Here is a 23,927-nt window from a genome sequence, read left to right as displayed (position 1 = left end):
GACTGCTTGGAGTTGCCGACATGGGGGTGGTGGGAGGGGGTGGGGGGAAGGTGGGGGGCAGCCGGGCAGCAGCGGGTCAGGTCCCCCGGCAGAGGACGCGGCGCAGGCCTGGGGGACGGATGTGGAGATGCACTTGCCGCAGGACGGCTGCCCACCCGGCGCGTCCCTCCCGGCCCCCCTGCGCCAGGGAGGTAGTCGAGGCAGCTCAGGGGGCCTGCCCTGACCCTATTGCAAGGGGAAAAGCAGGCTTCAGGCCTCCAGGCAGGAAAAGGGGGTCTCCTGGGAGGGGAGCCGGGGTCAGGCTCAGGGCTGGGCGGCAGCGGCCGTGAGGCAGGGCCCGAGGGTCCGCATTCTCCCGAAGCGTCGGCCCCGAGGCCAGTCTGTTCCGGGTGGGTGTGCCTGCCCCTTGGCCGCCGCTGACTGAGGGCTGCCTTCTGTGTCTCTTCTGCGGGGTGTCCGCCACTTTCCCTGGCAGCGTTGAGACCCCCCTCCAGAAGGGCAGCACTGGGAGTGGCCCCACCCGGCCAGTCACCGATTTCCCACCTGAGCTGACCGTCCACACCTGGGACCCAGGGATCTGAACGCAGTAAAAATGCCCCCAAAGCTTCCGCTTCAGAAATCAGGGCCAAGGAATCGCCCCGATCTCCGTCTCTTCCAGCAGTTCTGTCCTGGGATTTACGCTGCTGAGGGTGGAAGCGCTGACTCTCCGACCTCGGGACTGGGGTTCCAGGTCTCAAATCCAATAGGAAAACCCACCGCTCACACAGGAGGACGAGAACTTCCTAAGCCCAAGGCTGTGAAATCAAACGCCTCTCATCGCCCTGGAAGGAAACCAAGCCGCAGTCACACGTTTACCGGCACCGGCTTCCACCTCGGCACCAACCGTGACCCTCCAAAGTCACGGGCGTCTTCGCCGCCGTGCCGGCCTCCTGAGGGTGCCGGGGTCTGCGTCACGGGGCAGCTCCCGTCCGGTGCGGAGGCTGCTGGACCAGCGTGCTGGCAGCGGCTCCAGAATCTGCTGCAGCCCCGGGCTTGGTCAAAAGCGTGTCCTTTTCAGCGTGTGGCCCTGGCAGGAGTTTTCAAGCAGAGAAATCCCCCTCCTACTCGAGATCTAAAATAAATGCTTTGCTTTGTATTTTTAGCGGCTGACCTACATAGTGCAGCTGATAAGTGTAGGCCAGAAAAGTTTCTTTGGCCGAAAGAGAAACAGTTAATCAGGCAACCATTAAGTTCTTACAAAAGGAGCACGCTGGTATTTTTTTCCTTCCTGAGGGCTAGGGGTGGATAGTGACGGGGAAGGGAAGGCGTGAGAAGGGGTGGAAAGATAGACAGAATTTGCAAGTATCAAAGGAGACTTGCCATTGGAATGAAGTATTTTGACCCCAAATAATGGAAGGTATATACTACACCTCTAGCCACGTAAATACAGTTGTATGCTCTTTGAATGGCACTGAATGGTGTCTTATGAACAGGAAATTGCTTCGACCTCTGAATTATTTAAACCCCTTGGTAGCCCTAGTGCTGAGCTGTGATTATACTGTTTGCAAAAATATAGGCAGCTCTGTTCTTCTGAAGATAGCAAAGGCATTTCATCCTGAGTTAACTTGGACTCAACGTCCAGTGCCTGTCATCTACGTTAAACCTTTGATGTAGGTTAGAATCGCTCCCAGTTCTGAAGCCCTGTCCACCTGCTGAGCCGTGTACACCCTGGGCCCAACTCACTTGTGAAAATACCCGGGCCTCCTGCACAGAAATTTGCTTTCTGTTTTGTTCATCCTGTGATGGAGCAAAGCCTCATCACCCTGGGGCTGGCCATGTGGGTGTTTTCTTAGATTGTCTGGGGTGGGGAGCTGACCCCCCGACCCTCCCTGGCCCCCGTGACCCCCACGCCCCCGTGTCCCCTGCTGCAGAGTCCCTGGAGAAGTGGGAGCGTCTGACTGTGGCTGACGCACTGGAGCCCGTCCAGTTTGAGGACGGAGAGAAGATCGTGGTCCAGGGGGAGCCTGGGGACGACTTCTTCATCATCACAGAGGTGAGTCCGGCTTGGGCGTGGGGAGGGCTCTGCGTGGTCCCCAGCCGAGGAGGGCCGCCCGGGAGTGGGGGACGCCCAGTCTGCACGTGCCCCTCCCCTGGGGACCAGCATCCCTGATCCCTGTGCTCCGTTCCCCCACCACCTTCATCCTGCATGCGGACAGGCCTCCCACTGGGTATCCTCGCCCTTGAGAATCGCGGGGTCTCCTCTGAGGAAGTGGGTCGGGTGCCCGAGCCCACACGCGTGCAGAAATTGCACGGACTGAGCGCACCAGGTGTGAAGGTGAACGTGGGGATTGGGAAACGGCCGGGGTGTGGGGGGCGCCCTGAGCCGGAACCCGGCGTGACGAGTGCATCCTCTTGGGGGAGATGTGTGAGTAGGGCACGTGGGATCTCTCTGTGCTGCTTCTTACAACTGCGTGTGAATATCAGTGGTCTCCAGTTAAAAGTTTAATTTGGAAGATTGGCGCCAGATTTCTCCACCTGGACCCGCGTGAGTCACTGTTCCCTCCTCCATCCCCCACCACCGCGACAGCTGGCTCTGGGCCGTAATCCGAAGCCGCCACGCTCAGCCTGTCACTGATGGGGGTGAGCAGCTGCATGACCGCTGTGTCCCCCCCGCCTGGGGCTGCGCCTAGGCTACGGTCCCCGGGGCCGCCTCGCCATGGGACCCTCCCCATGACACAGACCCAAAGCTATGTGAGTTTGGCTCACTTCCTACTTCCCTGGCCCTCCTGGCGGGAAGAATTTATGTCGCCTTCCCGGGAAAACACACGCTCCAGCTGCACGTTTTGCCATCGGAGAAGAGGAGCCTTCAGCGCGGCAGAGGCTGGGGCGGCTCGAGTCTGAAAGCCCGCTCTGGTCGCGGCCGCAGCCGCAGAGGGGGTCACTGTGCCGTCCAGAGAGAGTGGTACCAACCTTGGGGTTGGTGCACAGAAAGGAAGTGACAAAGGCTCAGCCCCTGGTGGCATTTGGCCGACATCGCCGGACTTGGAGCCACTTTCTTGGTTTAAAACAACAGAAGTGACTTCCCAGGCTGCTGCTGTCGGCGAGGATGCTCCAGGTCCTGCTGGCTGGCGCCTGCCCGCCTCTGTGCCTCAGTCCACAAGCAAAGTCCCGCCCTGTGACCCGCGAGTTCCGTGGGGACTTTATCTGGGCTCCCGCAGCAGCCCCTCCTGGGAGGGCGTGCCTGTGGTTCTTCTCGCCACCTGCCTGCTGATCACGCAGGAAAGATCTGGAAGGCTGTGCGGTCAGCAGGAGAACCACCTCAGGAGGGTCCTGGTGGCTGCAGCACAGAGCTTTACAGTGTGCGTTTGGGAACCGGGACCTTTGTTACCTACCGGTCCACGTCTCGGCACTGAGCCTGGGGTGGGAGGGCCCTTGGGGTTGCAGCTGAATGATGGACGTGGTTCCCACCTGAGACCCAGGGCTGGGGGTGCTTCTGCAGGAACCCTGCTGAGGGATCCACCCACAGGCAGCATTCCTGTCCTGGGGTGGGTGACTCGTAACAATGTTTCTTGAAAGAAAGGGGAAACACCACAGACAGAACAAATTATGATTCCTGCCAGCCAGGTCTCCGCTCCGTAGACCTGAGAGGCCGCAAACCCTGCGTTTCAGCTCCCGCCCCGGCCGTGACCTCAGAGAGGTCATCTCAAAGGCTCACGCCTGCTCTCCCCAGAAGCAAGCCCCCGGGGTGAAAGTTACGGCTTGACTCCGAACTTTCCGGGGCTCTACTCTCAGGACTTTGAGGGAACTGTGGTCCCTCGAGGTCTGTGCTTTTTATCTCAGATCCTCCTGCGAAGGTAGCCAGTGTCTGGCTCGTGGTTTCTGGAGGACGTTCCAGCAGAAAGTTGCTCACACTCTCCAAATGCAGCTGAGCCTGCCGTCGGACACAAGGGGTGCTGGGGTTTGCACTGGCCTGCACCGTGTTTTTTTTTTAAAAAAAATTTGAATTAATTGTCACTATTTAAAAATCAGGGGACTTCCCTAGTGGCACAGTGGTTAAGAATATGCCTGCCCAGATGCAGACCTACTAGAGAATGGACTTGAGGACACGGGGAGGGGGAAGGGTAAGCTGTGACAAAGTGAGAGAGTGGCAAGGACATATATACACTACCAAATGTAAAACAGATAGCTAGTGGGAAGCAGCCGCACAGCACAGGGAGATCAGCTCGGTGCTTTGTGACCACCTGGAGGGGTGGGATAGGGAGGGTGGGAGGGAGGGCATATGAGGATATATGTATACGTATAGCTGATTCACTTTGTTATAGAGCAGAAACTAACACACCATTGTAAAGCAGTTATACTTCAATAAAGATGCTAAAAAAAAAAAAAAAAAGAATCCGCCTGCCGATGCAGGGGACACGGGTTTGAGCTCCAGTCCGGGAAGATCCCACATGCTGCGCAGCAACGAAGCCCGTGCGCCACAACTCCTGAGCCTGTGCTCTAGAGCCCGCAAGCCACAACTACTGAGCCCGTATGCCACAACTACTGAAACCCGCGCGCCTAAAGCCCGTGCTCCGCAACAAGAGAAGCCACCGCAATGAGAAGCCCGCGCACCGCAACGATGAGTAGCCCCCGCTCGCTGCAACTAGAGAGAGCCCGTGCCCAGCAACCAAGACCCAATGCAGCCAAAAAATAAATAAAATAAAATAAAAATCAGGTATTTTCCACGAAAACCTGGATCTCTTCTTCTTGAACGTCTGGATCTGGCCACTTTGGATCTGCATCCCTGCCTGGCTGCAGCCGGCTGGACCCAAGAGGCGGCTGCCCCGGGTGTGACACGCTCCCCACTTTGCCCCAGTCCTCACCCTGCACCCTTGCATCCCCGGCGGGCTCTGCACACACTTGCAGGCCACTGAGTTTGCAGCCTCGGTTTTGAGGCCCAGGGAGTGAGCAGCTCTGGCCAACACAGACAGTCGTCCGTTATTCTCTGGGGCCAAGGCCACGGGTAGAAAAATTGTGAAGCCGTGTGAAAGACGGGCCAGCGGGGTTCCTCACAGAGCTTACAGGGACTGTGGCAATGGGAGCTTTGAATGTGAGCCCCACGGCTGTGCAGTCTGGCCGCACCTGTGGGGCCCTTGCCCAGGGACACGCCGATGCCAGGTAGTGGGTCCCAGACGCGGCCGTGTCTTACCCCTGCATCCCTGCTCTGGACCCGCCCCTCTGCCCTGGGGGCGCTGGGCCCTCAGTGCGGGCGCGAGCGTGCGTGTGCGCGTGTGTGTCCGAGCGTCCTGCACTTCTCTAGAGCAGTGTGAGTGGTGTGCCCGTTGCTTCCTGTGTTTCCTGCGTGGCCCTGCCTCCTCGCCCTTCCACTGACGCCCTTTGGGCCGGGGGTGTCTGTCTGCGTCTCCTCTGCTGCTCTGGGGCTGGACGTTGCTCTAGCTCATCCATTAAAGGCCGTCAGAGCCGAGTTCCGTGATTGTCGTTGGGGGCGAACCTGGCGCCACGACCGTGTGGTTTGTGTTATGGGCGGCGTGTTCCTTGTGGAATCACCAGGAGATGGTGACGGGTGGGGTGGGGACCCTCTCCAGGGGCTCCTGACGCCTCCTGCCACAAAAGCTGTCTGAGGAGGGCCTTGGGAGAGCGATTCGGGGACGGGGACACTGCTGGTTCTGTTGAGGGAGCTCGGCTTTGTGGCCGAGTGTCCCCCCAGCGCTGACCGAGGGGGTGGCAGTGGGGGCAGAGTCACAGTAACAGCGATAGTACGGCCCGGAGTGTAACCCAGCCCCCTTGGAAGGTACGGTTTTCACAACATCGTAAAATGTATTCAAAGTGGTTTCCTGGCAACTTGGATGTTTTTCCCTTTTCCTCTGTGGTCCACCAAATTGGGTAAGTCACGGTGGTGCCTCAGGGTTCACAGGCATCGCACACTCAGAGCTGAAATGCAGCCGCAGAGACCTCTGCAGCCTCAAGCCACTGTTTCCCATGGGGCCAGAAGTGGTCACCGGCCGCATCTGAGAGGGGTGTGGTGTCCGCCCCACAGCCGTGTTCTCTCCCAAGACTACCAAGGGATGAGCCGACGTGGCCTTTAGAGGACGTGGCGGGAAGAGCTGAGTAGATTCCCTCGAACAGGCTGCTCGCACGTGTATGTGTTTCAGCACATCGTCCGCCCCATGTTCTCGTGACACCCACGAAGCCGACAGCTGGACAGGAAAGGACGTTTCCACTGCGGATGCGCCGGGAAGGGGCCCAGGCCCCAGGCCCCGCTGTGAGGGCTGGTTTCACGGGTCGACTCGGCCAGGCCTCAGGACGCAGATGTTTGGTCCAACGCGGGTCTCCAGGTGTTTCTGTGAAGGTGCTTCTCAAATGCGGTTGACACCGATGTCAGTTGACCTTGGGTGGAGCCCCTGACCTCTGTGGTGAGCGTGGGCCTCCTCCAATCAGTTGAAGGCCTCCTTAAGAAGAAGAGGGCCGAGGTCCCCCAGGAAGGGGGATTCCCCGCAGCTGGCCTTGGCCTTTGGACCGAGTCCCGGCACCCACTCTTCCCTGCCGGCCTGCCTGCAGAGTTTGCACGTCAGCCCCACGGTCGTGTGAGCAGATTCCCTAACGTAAATCTTTGCCCAAGTGCACAGGCCGTCGGTCCTCTTTCTCCGGAGAGCCCTGACCAGTACCACTGCCTTCCGACCCTTCTGGAACGCTCAGGCCTCTGCTCAGGTGGGTGTAGGGGCCCGGCTGCTCCGAGGCCCCAGAGCTGCAGGGGGCGGGGCCCGGGGCTCCTGCCGCGCGTGCTGGCCCTGCGAGCGGAGCGGGGCTGCGGGACCCTGGCTCGCGGCTTCCCGTGGCTGGCAGGCCTGGTGCTGCCCTTCCTCTCTGTGGAAGCAACACCTGTGGAGGCCACGCTGGCCTTGGCGCCGGGCCCCTGGCTCCCTGCGCGTGGACCGGCCGGGTCCCGCTCCCCCGCTGTGGACCTCAGGCCACGCCAAGGCCTCATCCAGGGGAGTGGGAGCGCGGGCTGCCCCGGGCCCCCGCCCTTGGCTGGACCTCAGTCCATCCCTCTGCTCTCCTGGGTGGATGCGGGTGAGCACAGCCTGGGGCCAGTGACAGGCTGCTCTGGGAGCTGTTTCCCCAGGTGTGGAGGCGCTGGCAGAGACCCGCACCTGCACAGACGTGAGAAACGGCTCCTGCAGACGCCTGATGGGTCCCTAACAGCACGTGCTGGCCTCTGGGAGCCAGGCGGGGCTGGCAGAGCTGGGCTTGCGTGACCCCAGGGTCTCCGTGCCAAGCCTCCTGGCAGGGGGCTCCTTGTCTCTGAGCTCCGTGTGCGCACACCAGCTGTCTCTGAAGCTGTGGGCGCTGCCAGCCCCTCGGACGCCTGACCCCCAAAGCTCGTGGAGCGGGTTCTCAGCCGACCAGGGCAGACCTGCGGTTGTCAACCTGGGGCCTCACAGACGTGAGAACAGAAGGCACCAGTGGGTCTTCCCAGGGGCCCAAGCGCCCCTGGCCCCTCAGGACCCGACCTGCCGCGGCCCGGGGGGCCGTGCGTGGCCTGGCTGTTCTCGGGACCTCTTCTAGTTACCGAAGCCTGGAACGCCCTGTAGCCCGAGGAGCTCCCGGCCGCCAGCAGTGGGACCTGCGGGCGTTCCCGGCTGCGTCTGGCAGAACAGACCCTGGTGGGCCTCCCCCAGGGAGAGAGGGCATGTGGGGCTGGCAGGGAGGGGCCAGACGCGTCGAGAACGTGCCAAGTCCTGTGAGGCTTGCAGACTCAGGTTACTTCCTGGACCTCCTCTCCCTCCAGGAAGACCCTGGGAAGAGGACGTGGGTGGGGCCAGGCCTGGGTCTCAGGTCCCCTCTGCTGCAACCCTCCCCGTGGCCAGATTCCACACCTGGCAGAACCTCCAGGGCCTGGGGGCAGCTGGACAAGAGCGGGTTCCCTCCCCGCCAGCTCCCAGGCAGGCTGCACAGCTGGAGGCATTGCCATGGAAACGTGAGCTTGGATATATCATCTCCTCTCTTTGCAAATCACTTCTATGAATGTCCACAATGTTGAAGCGACTGCAAAGCAACCCCTTCGACGCTGCCATTGCCCCGGGGGCTTTCCTAGCTGATGCTGCGCCACTCACATCTCAAGGGTGTTCCGAGTTCGCCGTCGTCTCGGGAACTTTTACGGAGACCGCTGCAGGCCACAGTGCACGGATCCGAGGTCACAGCCATCTGTGACTCAGCCCGTCCGTGCCCCCACCGTGCACCAGGCCGAGGCTCAGTGTACTGGGGGAGGGGGGTGGGGGGGCGACGGCCGCCGCTGGGCAGTTTGCTGTGACTTTGCAGGGGAGGGAGAGCATGGGTCCCACATGGAGAAGGGAAGGCCAGGGAGGTGGAGCAGTGACCCCGGGTGGCAGTGGGTTGGGTATTGACGTATGAGTAGGAGTCCTCCAAATGGAGAAGGTCGGGGAAGGGCATCCAGAGGAACACTGGGCACGAGGCCAGAGGCGCCAGCTGTGGTGGGGGGCAGGGTGCTGGGGGCTGAGTGGGGGTGGGGGGTGGTGCCAACTTCGGGGCAGCAGGACCACACACACCCTCCGCTCCGGACAAGGAGTTTGGACGTCCACCCTGTGTCCCCTGCAAGGTCAGGGACATCTTGTCCAGCTGCCCAAGCTTCCCTGTGAGCCAGACGCCCACAGCCATCCCGCCCTGAGGCTCCGGCTCCCGAGGGGCCTCCCACGGGCCTGGTGGGTTTGCTCCTGTCCTGGGACCCTCCCTCGCTCGAGAACCTGTCTGAGGGGCTCACCCTGGCCCTCCGCCCGACGGGCGGCAGCCCTCACGGCTCAGCCTCGGGGGCCCCGCCAGGAGGTGCTGAGTCTGGTCGGCACCTGCGCAGGGTGGGTGCGGTCTCTGTCTCCGTTAGTTGCTGTTGGGTTTCCGTGGTCGGTGCCAGACCCTCCCCGTCCAGGGAGTGAGAGCAGTGCCCCTGGCCACGGTCAACATCAAAGGACGGCAGTCTTGGTCCAGAAAGTAGCAGGAAGATAAACTTTCCTTCTGGACTGAACCAGAAGGAACGCTTCTCCAGAAGTCAGGCTGGGCTGGGAGCCACACTGCACCTGTGTCCACTGGTCCCAGCCGACTCGGACCTCTGTCCTCCATGCCAGCGGGGTCACCAGTAATGAGAGGTATCCGGATCTCAGAGGAGTTCTTTTTATTTAGAGACTGTATTTTTTAAGGGCAGTTTTGGGTCATAACAAAGTGGATGGGAAGGTGCCGAGATCTCCCACCAGCCCCTCCCCCTACCACCACGGGCACAGCCTCCCGTACTACCAACACCCCCGCCAGGTGGTGCATCTCTCACGATCGATGAACCTGCATGGACATTTCACAGTCACCCAAGGTCCACCGTGGTAGGGTTCACTCTGGGTGCTGTGCGTTCTGTGGGTTTGGACAAACGCCGTATCACACAGTAGTTTCCCTGCTGTCAAAGCCCCCTCTGCTCACCTGGCCGCCCCCTCCACGCCCCAACGCTCAGTCTTTTCACTGTCTCCCTAGTTTTGCCTTTTCCGGAATGCCATGTCGTTGGAAGCACACAGCCCGAAGCCTTTCCTCACTGGCGCCTGTCACTCAGGGGTGCGCATGTAAGTTTCCTCCGTGGCTTTTCAGGGCCTGACGGCTCACTTCTTTTTAGTGCTGGTCTGGATGGACCAGTTTGTTTATCCGTCACCTGCTGGAGGACACCTTGGTGGCTTCCAGTTTTGACAGCTCTGAATAAAGCTGCTGTAAGCACCCTCGTGCAGGCTTTCGTGTGGACGTGAGCTTCCGACCTGACCCTGTGGGTAAATACCAAGGAGCACAATTGCTGAATCTTAGAGGAGCTGGAGGTGACCCCCGACCTGGTGTCTGCTTGGTGTTCGACAGCACCTCTCCTGATCCCACGGGGTGCTCTCACACCTGGGATCGCCCAGGCCCTGTCTTGGGCGGCTCTGAGGTCCACCGAGAGGGTCAGAGGAGTCCAGGGGGCTCCCAGGTCCTGATGCATCTCCTTCCTCGTCACCTTGTCATCTGGGGGCCGGGGCTGGGGACCCACCCTCTTGGAGCCCCCCCCCTTTTGTAGGCCCCAGCCCGTGCACCTCAGTCACCCTTGCCCTGGTGAGGATGGCTCCCAGGACCGGCCAGGCGGGCACTCCTGGGCTTTGCAATGACCTGACCACATCCCCTGTGGGCGGACGCACTGAGCCCACACGCGGTGCCCCCAGGTTGACACGCTGTCGTGTGCCTCGGGCCTCCTCGGCCGCGTGTCCCCAGGAGCATCCCCTATGTGAAGATTCCGGTGAGGCTGCCAAGGTCCGCTTCTAGGTGCCAAGGCCTGGAGCTCAGAGCTTCTGAGTTCAGGGATGAGAGCCTTTCCTAAAATGAATTTTAAAAAATTATGCCCGTAAAATGTCACTTGCTGGGATAAGACCAGTGACACAGAGGCATCTTCAGAAAAGGGTGACACCACCTCCTCTGCCCCCGTGACCGTTTGTGTGGGTCCCTCCTACAGTCCTTCTCATTGACTTGGCTCCTTCCTGATTTTTTTTTTTTTAATTAACGTAAGAAACAGTTTTAAAAGTTGGGGATGCACCCCCCCAAAAAGTCTAAAAGCACCATCTTCCATCTTCCTCCCTCCCCTCGGCCCCCCTCAGGAGGCCGGAGGAACCCTGAGGGCCTGTGTTTCCCATCCTCAGCCGTTCCCAGCTCTGGTTTCCCTGGTATCCGCACACAGCATGAGGCGTTCCCAGACAGACAGATGTGGAACTCATTTGCTGGATTCCGAGGTCCTGCTTTACCCCGGACGGGATTCCTGGCACCAGGGGAGGAGAGATAAGCAGCGTGCAAAGACCGTTGCCATAAACACGCCTGATTTGTCCGTGGAAAGTCCAACAGATGCGCTGTCCTGGACGAATCCCCGTGCGGGGGTGTCGACTCCCTCACCCACCGCTGCCCACTGGCCGGGAGCTGGGTGGCCCGAGGGCGGCTTCTGGCCCCACCACGGCCGTGCTGCTGCAGGCCTGCGCGCGCTGGTTGCCTGAGTCTGCGGTGGCCGGCGTCGTATCTCTTCTGCAGATCAGGAAACCGAGGCTCGGGCTGTGCCTTGCCTTCCCCTGACCGCGGCCAGCACGTCGTGGAGCCAGGCTTGGACCGCGGGGAGCCGCCCAGGGCGCGGGGCTCAGGCCGCGTCGAGGGCGCCTTCCCATACCTGCCTCCTGTGTTCTTCTTTCAGTTGTCCTTTAGCTTACGGGAGGTGATGCTGGTGCCTGCTTATGGCTGTGATACTGTTTCTTTTAAGATAGATATTTATTCAAATAAAATAGTGTTTGCTTTCCCTGAACTTGGTGTCAGTGGGATCTGAGAGTGACTGCTCACTGCACGGCTGGCCTTCGCACTGACACGCTCGCGTGTCCCCTGCCCTGCTGGGCCGGATGCGCACGAGCTCCAGTCTCTGCCCGGCGCGGCTGCGGGTCCCTGGTGGGGGCTCCTCTCTCACCAGATGCCGTCCCTACTGAGCCGCTGACCCTGACGTCCCCCAGCCCCACCCCGGGCCGCACCGTGGCGCGGGGCCAGCGGCCCACAGCCCTGACCTGTCTGCTCTGACCCCACCAGGGTGTGGGTCCTGGGGTGCCCGTGCCTGCCGTTCTCCACTGCGTAGGCTTCCCCACCCTCGAGCGGAGTCCGGCTCACAGGCAGGAGGAGTGGGTGACGGCCCGAAGGCTGGAGGAGACGGAGGTGGGCCATGTCCCTGGGGAGGGCGAGGCCCGCGCGGGCGGGACCGCGGCTCCCGGCTGTGCCAGCGCCGGACCGGTCAGGGGGGCTCTATGCCGGGCTGGAGGGGCTGCTTCAGGGAGCGGGAAGCCCGAGGCCCTGCTTCAGCGAGTGTGTTCTCCTCGACCTTGGCTGCTTTCTGTCTCATAAAGGTCACGCGTGCCCGTTGTCGAAACCAAAGAGTTGATGTGGGTTTCGACTTTGTAGAAAAATTTAAAAACTGAAAAGCGTTGAAAGGCAAACGGGCCTTTCGTAACCCCTTCTCCTCCAGACTCCAGCAGTGACGTTTTCCTTGTGCTCCTCCCTGGCTGATTCCTATGTGACCTGATTTATTTTTAGAGTTGGGTTAGAATCAATGAGAAATTTGGGGAGTATGATCTAGAGTTCTGGCAAGTGTGTTTCTCCAGCCCCCAGAATTCCGGCTCTCAACTCTCTGAGGATGTCTATGCTGCCTTCACGCCCGTCTGGGAAACGAGCTCGGACAGGACGGCTGTTCCAGGGCTGCGGTGATTTCGCTGGGATGGGAAGGCCCGGGCGTGTGCTGGTCACGCCTGTGGCCCGTGTCGTGGGAACGCCGGGCCCTGCTGGTTGGAGGTCCCACCCCATCGAGTTCGTCCGCCCGTTTCCCTCGCTCCCCGCCCTTGGGCTTGGCGGCTCTGCCTTCCCAGGACAGGAACGTCCTGCCGTTGCGTCAGGCTCGGGGGTGGCGGCCTGTCAGCCTCAGCTGCTGCAGCAAAGAGCCCCCGAACCACTGCGGTGAAGAATGAGGAAGTGTCTGTCTTGTGAAGTGGTGACCCCACGGTCATCACAGGCACCCCTGGGGGGCGTGGCTCTGTCCCTCGTGGCCCTTCCTCTCGCGGCCCCACTGCCCCTTGCCAGACCTCCCCCCGTGGAGACTGGGCTGTCAGCAGCGGGAAGACAGTGTGGTGCAGTGCACACCCTGTTGGGGACAACATGGTCCCGTGGCCATGTGCTCCTGCAGCCCTGGGACGTGTGAGGACCGAGCGGAGCGGCCGCCTGTTCCCTGTTGGTCCTGCTTATTCAGGGCTCCCCCTGAGGACCTTTCATCTTCATGCCGTCCAGCCTGGAGGGTCTGTTATTACATCTTAACGGGTGCGCGTACATCCTCTGTGTCAAGGTCCCGAGTGGGAAAGCTCCGTGCGTCCCAGTGGAAACAGATTTCATCTCGTCAACCTGCCGTCGATCGTAAGATGGGCCGGTCCACACGTGACCAGGAGAGAAATGCTTCCAGTGACCATGGGGGATGCGGTTGGTTCCAGAGGAGGCAGAGGGCAGGGAGGTGTCTGCATGGGGCGGGGGACAAGTGAGAAACAGAACAGTGGCCCACCCGAGCCCATCCCTGCTCTCCTGTGCCCACTGAGCCCTAATCCTCACCGCTGTCCCAAGCGGGCAGGGCAGAGCCTGAGGAGTGGCAGCCAGTCGCATCGCTTGCACGTGACCTGCTCTGGCCAGTGAGCTGTGAGGGGAGGTTGCCGGGAGCTTCCAGAAGGTTTCCCTGCTGATGGCATGGGGGAGGCGTTGGGTGACCCCTGGAACTGTGGCAGCCACGGTGCCAGCACAGGGACTCGACTGAGGCCACCAGAGCAGGAGGCACGGACAAGCCTGGGTCCAGACACGTCTGTGGGCCGCTGAACTAGCCAGCCCTGAAAGCCCTGTCTCAGTCTTCTGGTTCTGCGGGAGAGCAGTTACCCTTAGTAGCCTTTAGACACCTTGAGTTGGGTTTCCTGTTGTTTGGAGCTTGAAGCATCTCATCAGATGCTTTAAGCCTGGAGTTTCACTGAGTAATTCTATCAGCTGGAACTTCAGCTCCGTCCCTGGGGTCCTGAAGAGGAAAATGATCCAGTTGTAAAATGGAAAATTGTCTAAAATGGGAATGAAAGGCATGTAAGTTATATAAGTGAAAAGGCTGCATGTAAACGATAGTTAGCTTAATGCAACGTTGTCTCAAGAAAAGCGCCGCGGTGCCGTCATCCCTGGATCTGACTGCCCTCCACTCCAGGGGCAGTTGGGAGCAGGATCCCACTCCTCTCTGTGGAGGCAGCACGGGACCACGTGTCCCGCAGGCCCTGTCCCTCGGCCGGGGTCTGTGGGCACACGGCCCAGGGAGCACTCCTGGAGTGCCCGGGCCGGGTGGAGATGGCCTGCTGCTTCCAGGTCCGGCTCCCTCTGTCAGCCAGCTTCGTAAGCACCCCAGACGCCTGCGAGCCGAGCGGCCCTGTGGCTGGAGTGGGGCCGGCGTGGGTCCGCCCAGGGCGTCCGGAGGTCCCAGTCACGGCAGGCACTGGTGGGGTCTTTTGACCGAGTCTCTTGCGGCCCGGGCGGAGGGGGTACCAGTTAACCCGGGCGCAGCCAGGCTAGCGCTGCGAGGCCGGGTCTGGGTGAGCCAGGGTGAGCGGAGCCCACCGCGAGACAGCCCAGGCTCCTCTGTGCGTCCGGGGCATCGGCAGCGGCCGGTGAGGCCAGTGGGGCTGGCGGGGTGATTCATAAGACCTTGCTGCTACTCCTTGGGCGTGTGGGGAAGATGCCGGGTTCCGACGAGGCTCCGGCCCCAGGGCCCCCAGACGGCAGGCCAGGGGGCTCTGCGCGCGGAAGCCACCGGTGCCGGCTCGTTGCTGCCGGGCTGCGGCCCCCGAAGGCCGAGTCTCTGGTGTGGAATGCGGCCTCGCCAAGCTGCCTAGGCTGGCGTTAATCATTGAGCCCCAGTGTCGCGGACACCCCGCCTGGAGGCCAGGGGGCCGCATCGCTTAGCGGGGCGGCGTGACCACGAGGCCACGCGCCTCCCGTCCTTGAAACTTAAGCCAAGGTCAGCTCGGAGCAGCGCTGCCCTCGGAGGCACCTCCAGATTCTGCCCGTGCCCCGCCCGCGGGCAGACAGCTTGGGGCAGGAGCCAGGCCGGCGAGGATGGTGGTGCCCGGGAGGTGCCCTGGGCCAGAGCACGGCCGCAGCTCCCAGACCCCACGCCTCACTTTTAGGTGGGGGGCGTGGAGCCAGTGGGAGGGGGATGCAGGCGGTGCCCCTCGGGGGTGGCCTTGGGCACCCCCGCCTTTGCCCACCCGACCCCAGCTGGCCAACCCTCACGTGTCCCCTTGGCATTTGCAGGGCACAGCCTCCGTCCTCCAGCGCCGGTCCCCCGGTGAGGAGTATGTGGAGGTGGGGCGCCTCGGGCCCTCCGACTACTTCGGTGAGTTGTGGGGTCCGCTCCCTCCTGGGGTGGCGGCCGTCGCACAGGGCCCCAGGAGGGCCTGAGGTGAGGTCCGCAGGGGCCGTGGGAGGACCTGGCCGAGGCCTGGGCACCCTGGCGGCCTGTCCTGGGTGCCGGCGGTCCCGGGAGGGCAGGACGCGGGTCAGGACCAGGCCCGGCGCCATCTGAGTTCCAGGCGATGGTGTAAGTGTATCCCAGCGCTTTGTGGGCCGCGCTCGCGCAGACGTTCACTCAGGTGCGGCCTCGCGTCCTGAGGTTTCGCTTTTCCCCTAAATCCGCAGCCCTGACGCTCTCTCTCGCCCCCAGGGGAGATCGCGCTGCTGCTGAACCGGCCCCGGGCGGCCACCGTGGTGGCCCGGGGGCCCCTCAAGTGCGTGAAGCTGGACCGGCCCCGCTTCGAGCGCGTGCTGGGCCCCTGCTCCGAGATCCTCAAGAGGAACATCCAGCGCTACAACAGCTTCATCTCCCTCACCGTCTGAGCCGCGCTCCTGCTGCTGTGCGCGCGCACGTCCAGGCGAGGCTGGCAGCTGGCACCGCCCCTCCCTCGGGCTCACGCCTCCAGAGGTGGCGGCCCCCTCCCCGTCTCCCTTCCCCGCCCCCCACTGGCTCCTCTTAAGGGACCCGCCTTCCTCCCCACGTCTTCTGGGGTGAGGGGCCAGCTCTGGGAGGCTCTCCTCTCCTAGCAGGCTGGGCAGCTCCCGGCGGCCGACCCCTGTGATATGAGGCCACCCGGTCTGTGGCCAGGGTGTGGGGCGATGACATCCCGGGGGTCCCCACAGGCACTCCTGGGCTTGGAGTGAGAAGCTGAGGCTGAAGAGAGAGAGCGTCCAGCCCCCCCCCTCAAATGCCCGCCCCCACAGAGGGTCCTCCCAAGATGCCAGGGGCGGGGAGGCTCTGGCGGCTTAAGCTAGCTCCAGCCTCAGAGGGGGGTGGCCCCCCGGAGCCCACGGCATGTTTAGGGGAGTGGGCGTGACCCTCCCCTCTCCTGGAAAGCTGGGCGCACTGACCAGTTTGCCTGACCGTCAGAGGCAGGGGTCATCCTCACTGGGCTGAGACGCCCAGGAGAGGAAGGGCACGCCATGTGAGCCTGGGGCTTTCCGAGGTGTGGTGAGCATTGCTCTCGGGGCCGGGGGAGGCCCCACTGCCTTCCACGTCTTCGCAAAGCAGCTTCTTGGAGACTTGGGAGGAAGTGGAGGGATTTTCTAAAACACTTTCTGGATGAAGTTGTCAGGAACAGAGTCCCCTGTGAGTCATTCTCCAGCAGACAAGCCTCCCGTTAACCAGGAGTCTCGCCCTGGTGGGAAAGCCCGTTATCCGAGCCTCTCCCCTCCCCATGTAGGAAGAATGTGAGTCAGACCAGCCCTGGGCCCACACACCTAAGTCATCAGTCAATCGATTCCCCCTCGGAAGTGTCGTCAGGCCAACTCTCACGTGAGCTGGAGGGGCCTGGGGCCCGTGCCTCATGGGACTCCTGGTGACCTGAAGGACAAACGAAATAGTGCAGTTACCCCGATTTGCTGCTGCCCGTGCAGCCCGGGGAGGCTGCCTAGTCCGGGGTGACCCCTGCCGTTGCCTGTGGGTGTTTCTGTGGTGTGTAAGCCCTGCCCTCTTTATTGTGATGTTCTGAATGCTGCATGTGCTATTAAATGTGCAATGACGTACATCTTCCCGACTCCATGTTTTGGTCTGAAATCTTTCATAGAAGATTTCATTCCTTTTGTTTTGTTTCTGTTGTGATAAAACAGCCGTAACATAAAACTTACCCTCTTCACCGCGTTTCAGTGTCCAGTTCAGGGGCATCAGGTACATTCACGCTGTTGTGTAACCATCCCCACCATCATCTCCAGAACTTTCTCGTCTTCCCAAACTGAGACTCTGCCCCCGCTACACACTAACCCCCCTCCCCTCCCCCAGGCCCTGGCCCCCACCCCCTACTTTCTGTCTCTGTGACCCTGACTCCCCCAGGCACCTCTCCCCAGGGACCTCACAGAAGTGGAACCACACTGTCCTTCTGCGTCTGGCTCATTTCACTGTTCTGTCCTCAAGTTTCATTAGCCTGTGTCAGTGTTTCCTTCCTCATTAAGGCTGAATCATATCCCGTGTGTGGATGGACCACATCTTCTTTCTCCGTTCACCCGTCGATGGTGATGGACCCTTGGGCTTTAAGCCCTCTCTCGTGGTCCTGATGTGACGAGCTGGCCACGGTTCCCGGGGGCCGGGGGGTGGCAGCAGGGCTGAGCTCTGTGTGGCAGGAAGCAGGCCCCGGGCCCACCCCAGGTGACCACGGTCTGATGGCCTCGGGAGTTTCCAAGCAGTGACTCGGGAAGGGCGTGAAGCTGGGGAGCGTGTGCCGTCCGACCCTCGTGTCCGGACTCCGGGAGCAGCGGGGCTCTGGGCTGAGCCTCTCCCGGCCTCTCCTAAGAAGGCCGCCTCGAGGCCGCCATCCACCCCAAAGCCAAGCAAGGGCGCGTCAGCCGCCCTGTTGCCCAGAGAGCTTTCAGGCCAGTGTCCGGGCTCTGGCCTTTCCGTGGAGGCAGGGAAGGGCCCATGGGAGTTGGGGGGCAGCCTACCACGCGGCTCCCCGCAATGGCTGGACAGAGCAGGCTCCCTGGGAAAGCCGAACGGGGGCTCCGGAATAAAGACCGACCCGGAGAGGGGCTTGACCCACAGAAAGTCGCTGCCGCTGGGCCGGGCGGCAGCAGCTCCGGGGCCCACGACGGGTGCGAGCCCTGCGGGCACCTGCCCTGGGCCTTGTCTCGTGGGCTGTGAGGGGTGGTCCGTGGAGCTGGGGTGGGAGCTGCAGCTCCGCGGGCCTTGGGGGGGCTGTCGTGAGCAGTGCCTGTCCATCACTCTGGGGGCAGATGGCCCACTGCGGGGGGGGCAGAGATGGCCCTGCATGCCAAGAGCTGGGACAGGGCCCTGCTCCACACTCTCCCAGAAGCGCTCCCGGCCCCCCCGGTGCCCCCGGGCTGGGCTGGCTGTCCTGCTCTGGGGTCCCGCTGTCCCCACGTGCTTCCCGAAAACAGAAAGCAGCCACGTTAGGACCCCCGCTCCTCCCGAGGGCTCGGGCCGCGTGGCCCAGGACGCAGGGCGGGCCGAGGCCACAGGAGAGTCAGGAGGCCAACGCACACGTCCTTCAGTTTTCTTGATAAAACATCTGAATGATCAAAGCGAATCTGCACACTGCAAAGCACTGCACGGTATAAATATAAACGTGATACGACAGGAGCCACGTGTACAAAATGCAAGTAGATCAAGTGAGATTCATCTTTCCGTGTCACCAGTCCTACGCTGCCCGTGCCGGCGCGGGGGGCAGTGTCATCACGAGGGCCCTAAGAGGAAGGAGGTGGGAGGGCCAGGGCCAGAGAGAGGGCGTGGGGAGGAGGGACAGAAGCTACCGGCTTGGAGCTGGAGGAAGAGACGGACCCTCCCGAACCCCAGCAGGAAGCAGCTCACGGGAGCCTTTGGACTTGTGGCCTGCAGGCTGGAAGGCTGAGTGGCAGGTCGGCCTGTGGCCTGAGGCTGGAAGGCTGAGTAGCAGGTCGGCCTGTGGCCTGCAGGCTGGAAGGCTGAGTAGCAGGTCGGCCTGTGGCCTGCAGGCTGGAAGGCTGAGTAGCAGGTCGGCCTGTGGCCTGCAGGCTGGAAGGCTGAGTGGCAGGTCGGCCTGTGGCCTGCAGGCTGGAAGGCTGAGTGGCAGGTCGGCCTGTGGCCTGCAGGCTGGAAGGCTGAGTGGCAGGTCGGCCTGTGGCCTGCAGGCTGGAAGGCTGAGTGGCAGGTCGGCCTGTGGCCTGCAGGCTGGAAGGCTGAGTAGCAGGTTGGCCTGTGGCCTGCAGGCTGGAAGGCTGAGTGGCAGGTCGGCCTGTGGCCTGAGGCTGGAAGGCTGAGTAGTAGGTCGGCCTGTGGCCTGCAGGCTGGAAGGCTGAGTGGCAGGTCGGCCTGTGGCCTGAGGCTGGAAGGCTGAGTGGCAGGTCGGCCTGCTCTGAGGCGCTGAGTTTGGGGCGTTTTACACGGCAGCCACAGGACACTCATACGGCGGCCCCGCTGGGATTGGACCGGAGCTCTGCCAACCTTGAGTGTGTGCTCGACCCCACCCCCACCCCGTGCTGCTTGAACTTGGGGTCCCTCCCCGAAGCCCAGGGTCTTCCTGGGCTGGGATGCGGTGGGGCGTGGCAGGCACCCCTCCTTGGAGGGCAGGTCTGGCCCCGGCTGCCTGCTCGGCTGGGGCACGGGGACCCAGGCTGGAGGCTGCGGGAAGCCTCTGCCTGCTGCCCACTGGGGGTGTGGCCAGAGCAGCATCTTCCCCAGCTGGGCACTGGGCCTGCTCCCTTTGGCGCCAGGCGGCACAGACCCAGTCTTGTGGGCTCGTGAAAGCGTGCTTGTGTCCGCCTGAGACTACAAGCCGGGCAATTGTTCCTGCCCCATCGCGGCCCCCAGGGCGGTGCCAGGGGCGCTGTGTGGAAGGGGACGGCGGGATGGGGTCCATGCAGACAGTCCCCGGGTGGCTCGCTCCCCTCGGCTGCCCTGGGGGGCCTGACATGGACACCCCCGTCTGATCCCCAGGCAGCTTCTGGGAGGGTCAGGGCGTGGCCAGTCGAGGCCTGACAGTGAGCCCCAGAGGGCAGGCGTGGGTCTTACACACTCGACCTGTGGGCCCCAGGACCGGCACCAAGAAATATTTGAATAATAAAGAAAAGCGGAGAAACTCTGGGTCACTGGAGGGAAATCTGGGGAAATGCAGGCTCTGGCTTCCACAGGCCAAAAAATAAGAAACTGATGAAAGTCCCATACCTTCTACAAAAATGAATTCCAAATTGCTCACAGACTTACCCACAAAGATAAAATCATGAAACGTTTAGAAGAACACAGAGGAGGAAAATCCTTGGGCTCTGGGGCTGGGCCCATTGTTCTGAGACTTGACACCCATAGCACAAGGCATGAAAGGAGAACTGGACGAATTGGAATTCCTGAAAATGAAAAACGTTGCCGGCGAAGGATCCCGTGAGGAAGATGAAAGGGGAAAAAATGATCGTCGATCTGCCCTTCCCCCAGAGGCCTCCCACCGGGATGTGTGACCAGCTCTGGGAACTCGGCAGTGACACTCACTGTACTTGCGCAGACAGCAGATACGCACAGGAAAGATGGTCGCTCGGCAGCACCGGGGACGAGACGCTCCACGCCCGTAGGAAAGGCTGAGGTGAGAAACGGCGACCACAGGCGGTGCCGGCGAGGAAGCAGGGCGAGGGGGTCGCTCACATGTGGCTGGTGGGGACACAGACCCGTGCAGCCACTCTGGCAAACAGAGGCTTCCGTCAAAAACAAAAACCAAAACCCAACATACAGCTACCACAGGACGCAGCCGGGGCAGCTTGGACGCTTATCCCAGAGAATCGCAGACCTACTCACACAGAGACCTGCACAGGGAGCCTCACGAGGCCTCGTCCGCGGAAGTGGAAACACCCAGACGTCCTCCGTGAGGCCGTCCTGAGGGTGAGGCCCTCACACCACGGATGTGACTCAGTGTGCAAAGGAGCCAGCTGTTGGTACAGGTCTCCGGGGAATTATGCCGAGAGGAAATGCCGACCCCAAAGGATTACCCGCTGTATGACGGCATGTACATGACAGCCTTGAAGTGACAAAGTCACAGGAACGGAGCTCAGGTTGAGGTGGGAGGGACACAAGGGTCCTCGCCTTGATGGGACGCCCTGCGTCTCCACTGGACCCACGTCCAGATCCTGGTCGAGGTTTGCACTGGAGTTCCGCAAGATGTCACCATTGGAGGAGACTGGGTACGGGGTACCCCGATCCCTCTGTGTGTTTCTATTAGAAGGGAAAGAGCCTGCGTGTGTGAGGGAGCTGGAGCATGGGGAAGGCGGGCAGGTGGGATGTGGGGAGGGGTCTGCATTCCACTAGAAGGGCAGGGAGGAGCCGCTGGAGAGCTTGGGACTCTGGGGCGAGTCTGATTTACGCTGTGGAAGGTCCTGGGTAGTGAGTGGCCAGGGTGATCCTGCAGCTTCCCTAAGCTGGTGGCGTTCCCAGGACAGGACAGGCGGGGGCAGAGGGGACACCCAGGCATCAGCAAGCCCTTAACACCTGAACGGCCCCTTCCCTTCCCTACCCCAGCCCCTGTCCCTGCACAGAGCTCTGCCACTTGCTGTGTGGCCTTGGGCAAGTCCCTCGACATCTCTGGGCCCCACCCATCCCTCTCTGAAGTAGCCTAGGAATGCAGCCCACAGTATATCTGGAAGAACGTAGTGGTCCCCAAGTCCCTCCCTGAGCTGAGTGGACTCGGGTGGGGCTCAGGCAGGGCCGGGGCTGGAGCGGGTGACTTGGGGGTCTTGCGGGCCACAGGGGCTCAGACCAGATGGGTCCCTGGGGTCTGCCTTTTCCCATCCGAGTGTGGCTTGTCCCACATCCTGCCAGGAAGACTGTCCTGATGCCACCAACCGCGCTGACCTCTCTCTCCCCTCTGGACCTCTCTCGCCTCCTGGGTTGTGACCAATTTAGGAAGTCAGTGACTCACTGCTCTGCTCCAGCCCCATCTCCCGTTGGGTTGAACATCTCCCCTCTTCCAGGGGTCATCTAGTCTGGCTCTAACTTGAACTCCACGAGCAGGAAGGCTTTCTTCGTCTCTTGATCTGGGCCTGGAGACCCAACACCCATGGTGTGCTTGGGGGCCACCAAGGCCCTCGGAACCTTTTCATGGGTATTGCTTAACAAAGGTAGACCTAACATGTTTACAGTGGATTTTGAATCCCACATGTGGGACTTTTATTCAGCCACGTAGAAGGTCGTTGGGTTCGTCTCTGCTGGTCCCAGCAGGGGCCCATTCTAGCTTGATATCGGGTCTGCCTCTAGGACAGAGCCCTGCGGCGTTCCACTGGAGAGCTCCCTTCCAGTTTAGACTGTGAGCCCCTGACAAACCTCACTGGTCAAACATTCCTTTTTCTGGCGGTTGGAAAAATAAATCAGGCTGGTGCATTTCAGAAATGCACTGGACCACCAGCCGGACAGTCCCTGACCCCTGTGCCGTGACGCACCAGGGCCAGCGTACGGCGTGCTGGGCCTATTTCGTATGAGCTCTGTGGTATCAGGGAAGTTCCCTCACTTCCCTGGGCCTCAGCCATCTCGTCTATAAAGTAGAAATACTCGTTTCCCGGGTCAGCTGTGCCCGAGAGATGGGATCGTACGTGTAAAGCACTTACCGTGGGGTCTGGTGCCGAGAAAACACGCACAGACTTGGAGCTGCTGTTACGTAGACTATCGAACCATGTCACACACATTCACGGTGATAGCCAGGCCCCTGGCTTTACCCGGACGCGTGGTCCTCACGCCCGGCCTTGGTATCCTCTGGCTCCGGCTGGCTTCCCCTCTCAGGCCGCCTGTGGCCTGGCAGGCTCCTCCACCCCCGCCCTGGCCGCCCTTCAAGGCAGCTGCAGTGCCCCCTCCCCGATACGCCAGGCGGTGGTGTGTCCCCCCGATCTTTCCTCCTGCTCCTGGGGCCGGGCTTCGAGGATGAGGGGACCCCAGTTTTGTGGAGGTGACAAACATGTCCCCAGCACACGCTGCTTGCCCTTGGCCCTGTTTGCAATCGCTGTGCCATGTCACCCGGAAGCCTGGAGCATGAGACCCACTCAGGCCTCTGCAGGTGGAGATTTGGGGCCGGGCCGGTGAGTCGGGCTCCTCCCAGCTCCCTGGGGCCAGGACCCCGGCTGCGAAGACCCCAGCGATGGGGGCGACTCGGTGGCTGACACTCTCCATTCCCCGGACGCACGCTGGGCCCTCGAGCGGAACCCGAGGCACTCGCAGGCGGCTGGGCTTCCGCGCAGCGTGGTGGCCTCGGCGGTCAGGCGCCCACACAGCCCTGAAGCCTCCGGGAGCGGCTCCTCGAGCAGGAGCCGGCCACCGCCTCCTGGGACATGGTGTTCTGAGTTACGCAGTGTCACCTCCACCGGCCCCCTGGACTCAGGGAGGGGACATGGACCCCACCTCTGGATGGGAGAAGCGTCAGAGGATTTGCAGTCTTTTTGGAACTCTCTGCTGTCTCCTGCCTTCCGCAGCTCGGTCCTGACCTGAACGGGCTTTGGTCAGGGTCGGCCGAGCACTTGTTGCTGTACCTTGTGCCTCTACGTCCTGGGGATGGAGACCCCTCCTACCGTTCCAGGGTCCCGCTGTGGGGGCAGGCCAGCTCCTCCAGGAGGTGTGTCTCCCGCCGTGGTCCTGGTCCACGGTGTCCCCAGCCCCACGCACACATCAGGCACACAAACGTCTTTTGAATGAACGTGTGATTACCTCTAAACCCAAACAAAAGCCCTTGCAAGGATCGGAATGAGCTGAATTGCTCACTCGGGAGTTCCAGGAACCTTAGATGGGCGCGAATACTGACAGCCAGAGGCGGAGCCGGGGGCCAGAGCCCAGGTTGGAGCACGCCCCCACCCGCCGCGCCCCCCAGACCCCCACGCAGCCCTCCAAGCTGCCCGAGTCCGAAGAAAACTCGTAGTTTTGCTCTTGGTAGGATTATCGTTGTTTCCAAACACACTTCAGCTGACTTTTCATGCTTCAGAAGGAAAAGCCCCGAGCGAGTGGGCATACGTGGGAACTTCTAGGAACTCCTGCTTCGTTTTTTCTGTAGACTAAATAAACCATGACAGGAAAACGTCACTAATTTAGATAATCCCGGCGTAAATGCTCCAAGTTAGCCAGTGTCCGTGGAGTTCCCACACCAGGCGTTCTTCCTGGAGGGGTGAGGGTGGCCGGATGCTGTCCAAGGCCGTGGCCGCACCCTGGGGCTTCGGCCGGAGGGCTGGTTGGGAGGGGGGCAGTGGCCAGAGCCTGGCCAGCCCCCTCTGAGCTCGAGAGGTCATGCCCTCTGGCCCTGGGGGGCGGCTGCCGCTGCCTCACTTGTCTCCAGCTCCGTGGCCACCCGCAAGGTCCAGGCCCTGTGCTCATC

The 23,927-nt window shown here is 61.8% G+C and overlaps 1 protein-coding gene across 8 annotated transcripts in view; it reads left to right on the top strand.

The window, feature by feature from the left end:
* The window catches only part of PRKAR1B (protein kinase cAMP-dependent type I regulatory subunit beta), an 85,728-nt gene extending 69,085 nt beyond the window's left edge, over window positions 1-16,643 (top strand). For 5 of the 8 annotated variants that reach the window (XM_060284194.1, XM_060284193.1, XM_030851074.3 and 2 more), the window contains exons 9-11: window positions 1,911-2,032; window positions 14,878-14,959; window positions 15,287-16,643. In XM_060284194.1, the coding sequence (XP_060140177.1) occupies window positions 1,911-2,032; window positions 14,878-14,959; window positions 15,287-15,459 (377 nt within the window). In that variant the 3' untranslated portion in view covers window positions 15,460-16,643. The other 3 variants (XM_060284196.1, XM_060284198.1, XM_060284197.1) reach the window with 3 other exon arrangements.
* The last annotated feature ends 7,284 nt before the right edge of the window (window positions 16,644-23,927 follow it).

This window comes from Globicephala melas, chromosome 15 (genome assembly GCF_963455315.2).
Source record: "Globicephala melas chromosome 15, mGloMel1.2, whole genome shotgun sequence".
Classification (NCBI taxonomy): Eukaryota; Metazoa; Chordata; class Mammalia; order Artiodactyla; family Delphinidae; genus Globicephala; species Globicephala melas.
Note: the sequence above shows the minus strand (reverse complement) of the source record. Positions and strands in the feature narration are given on the sequence as shown.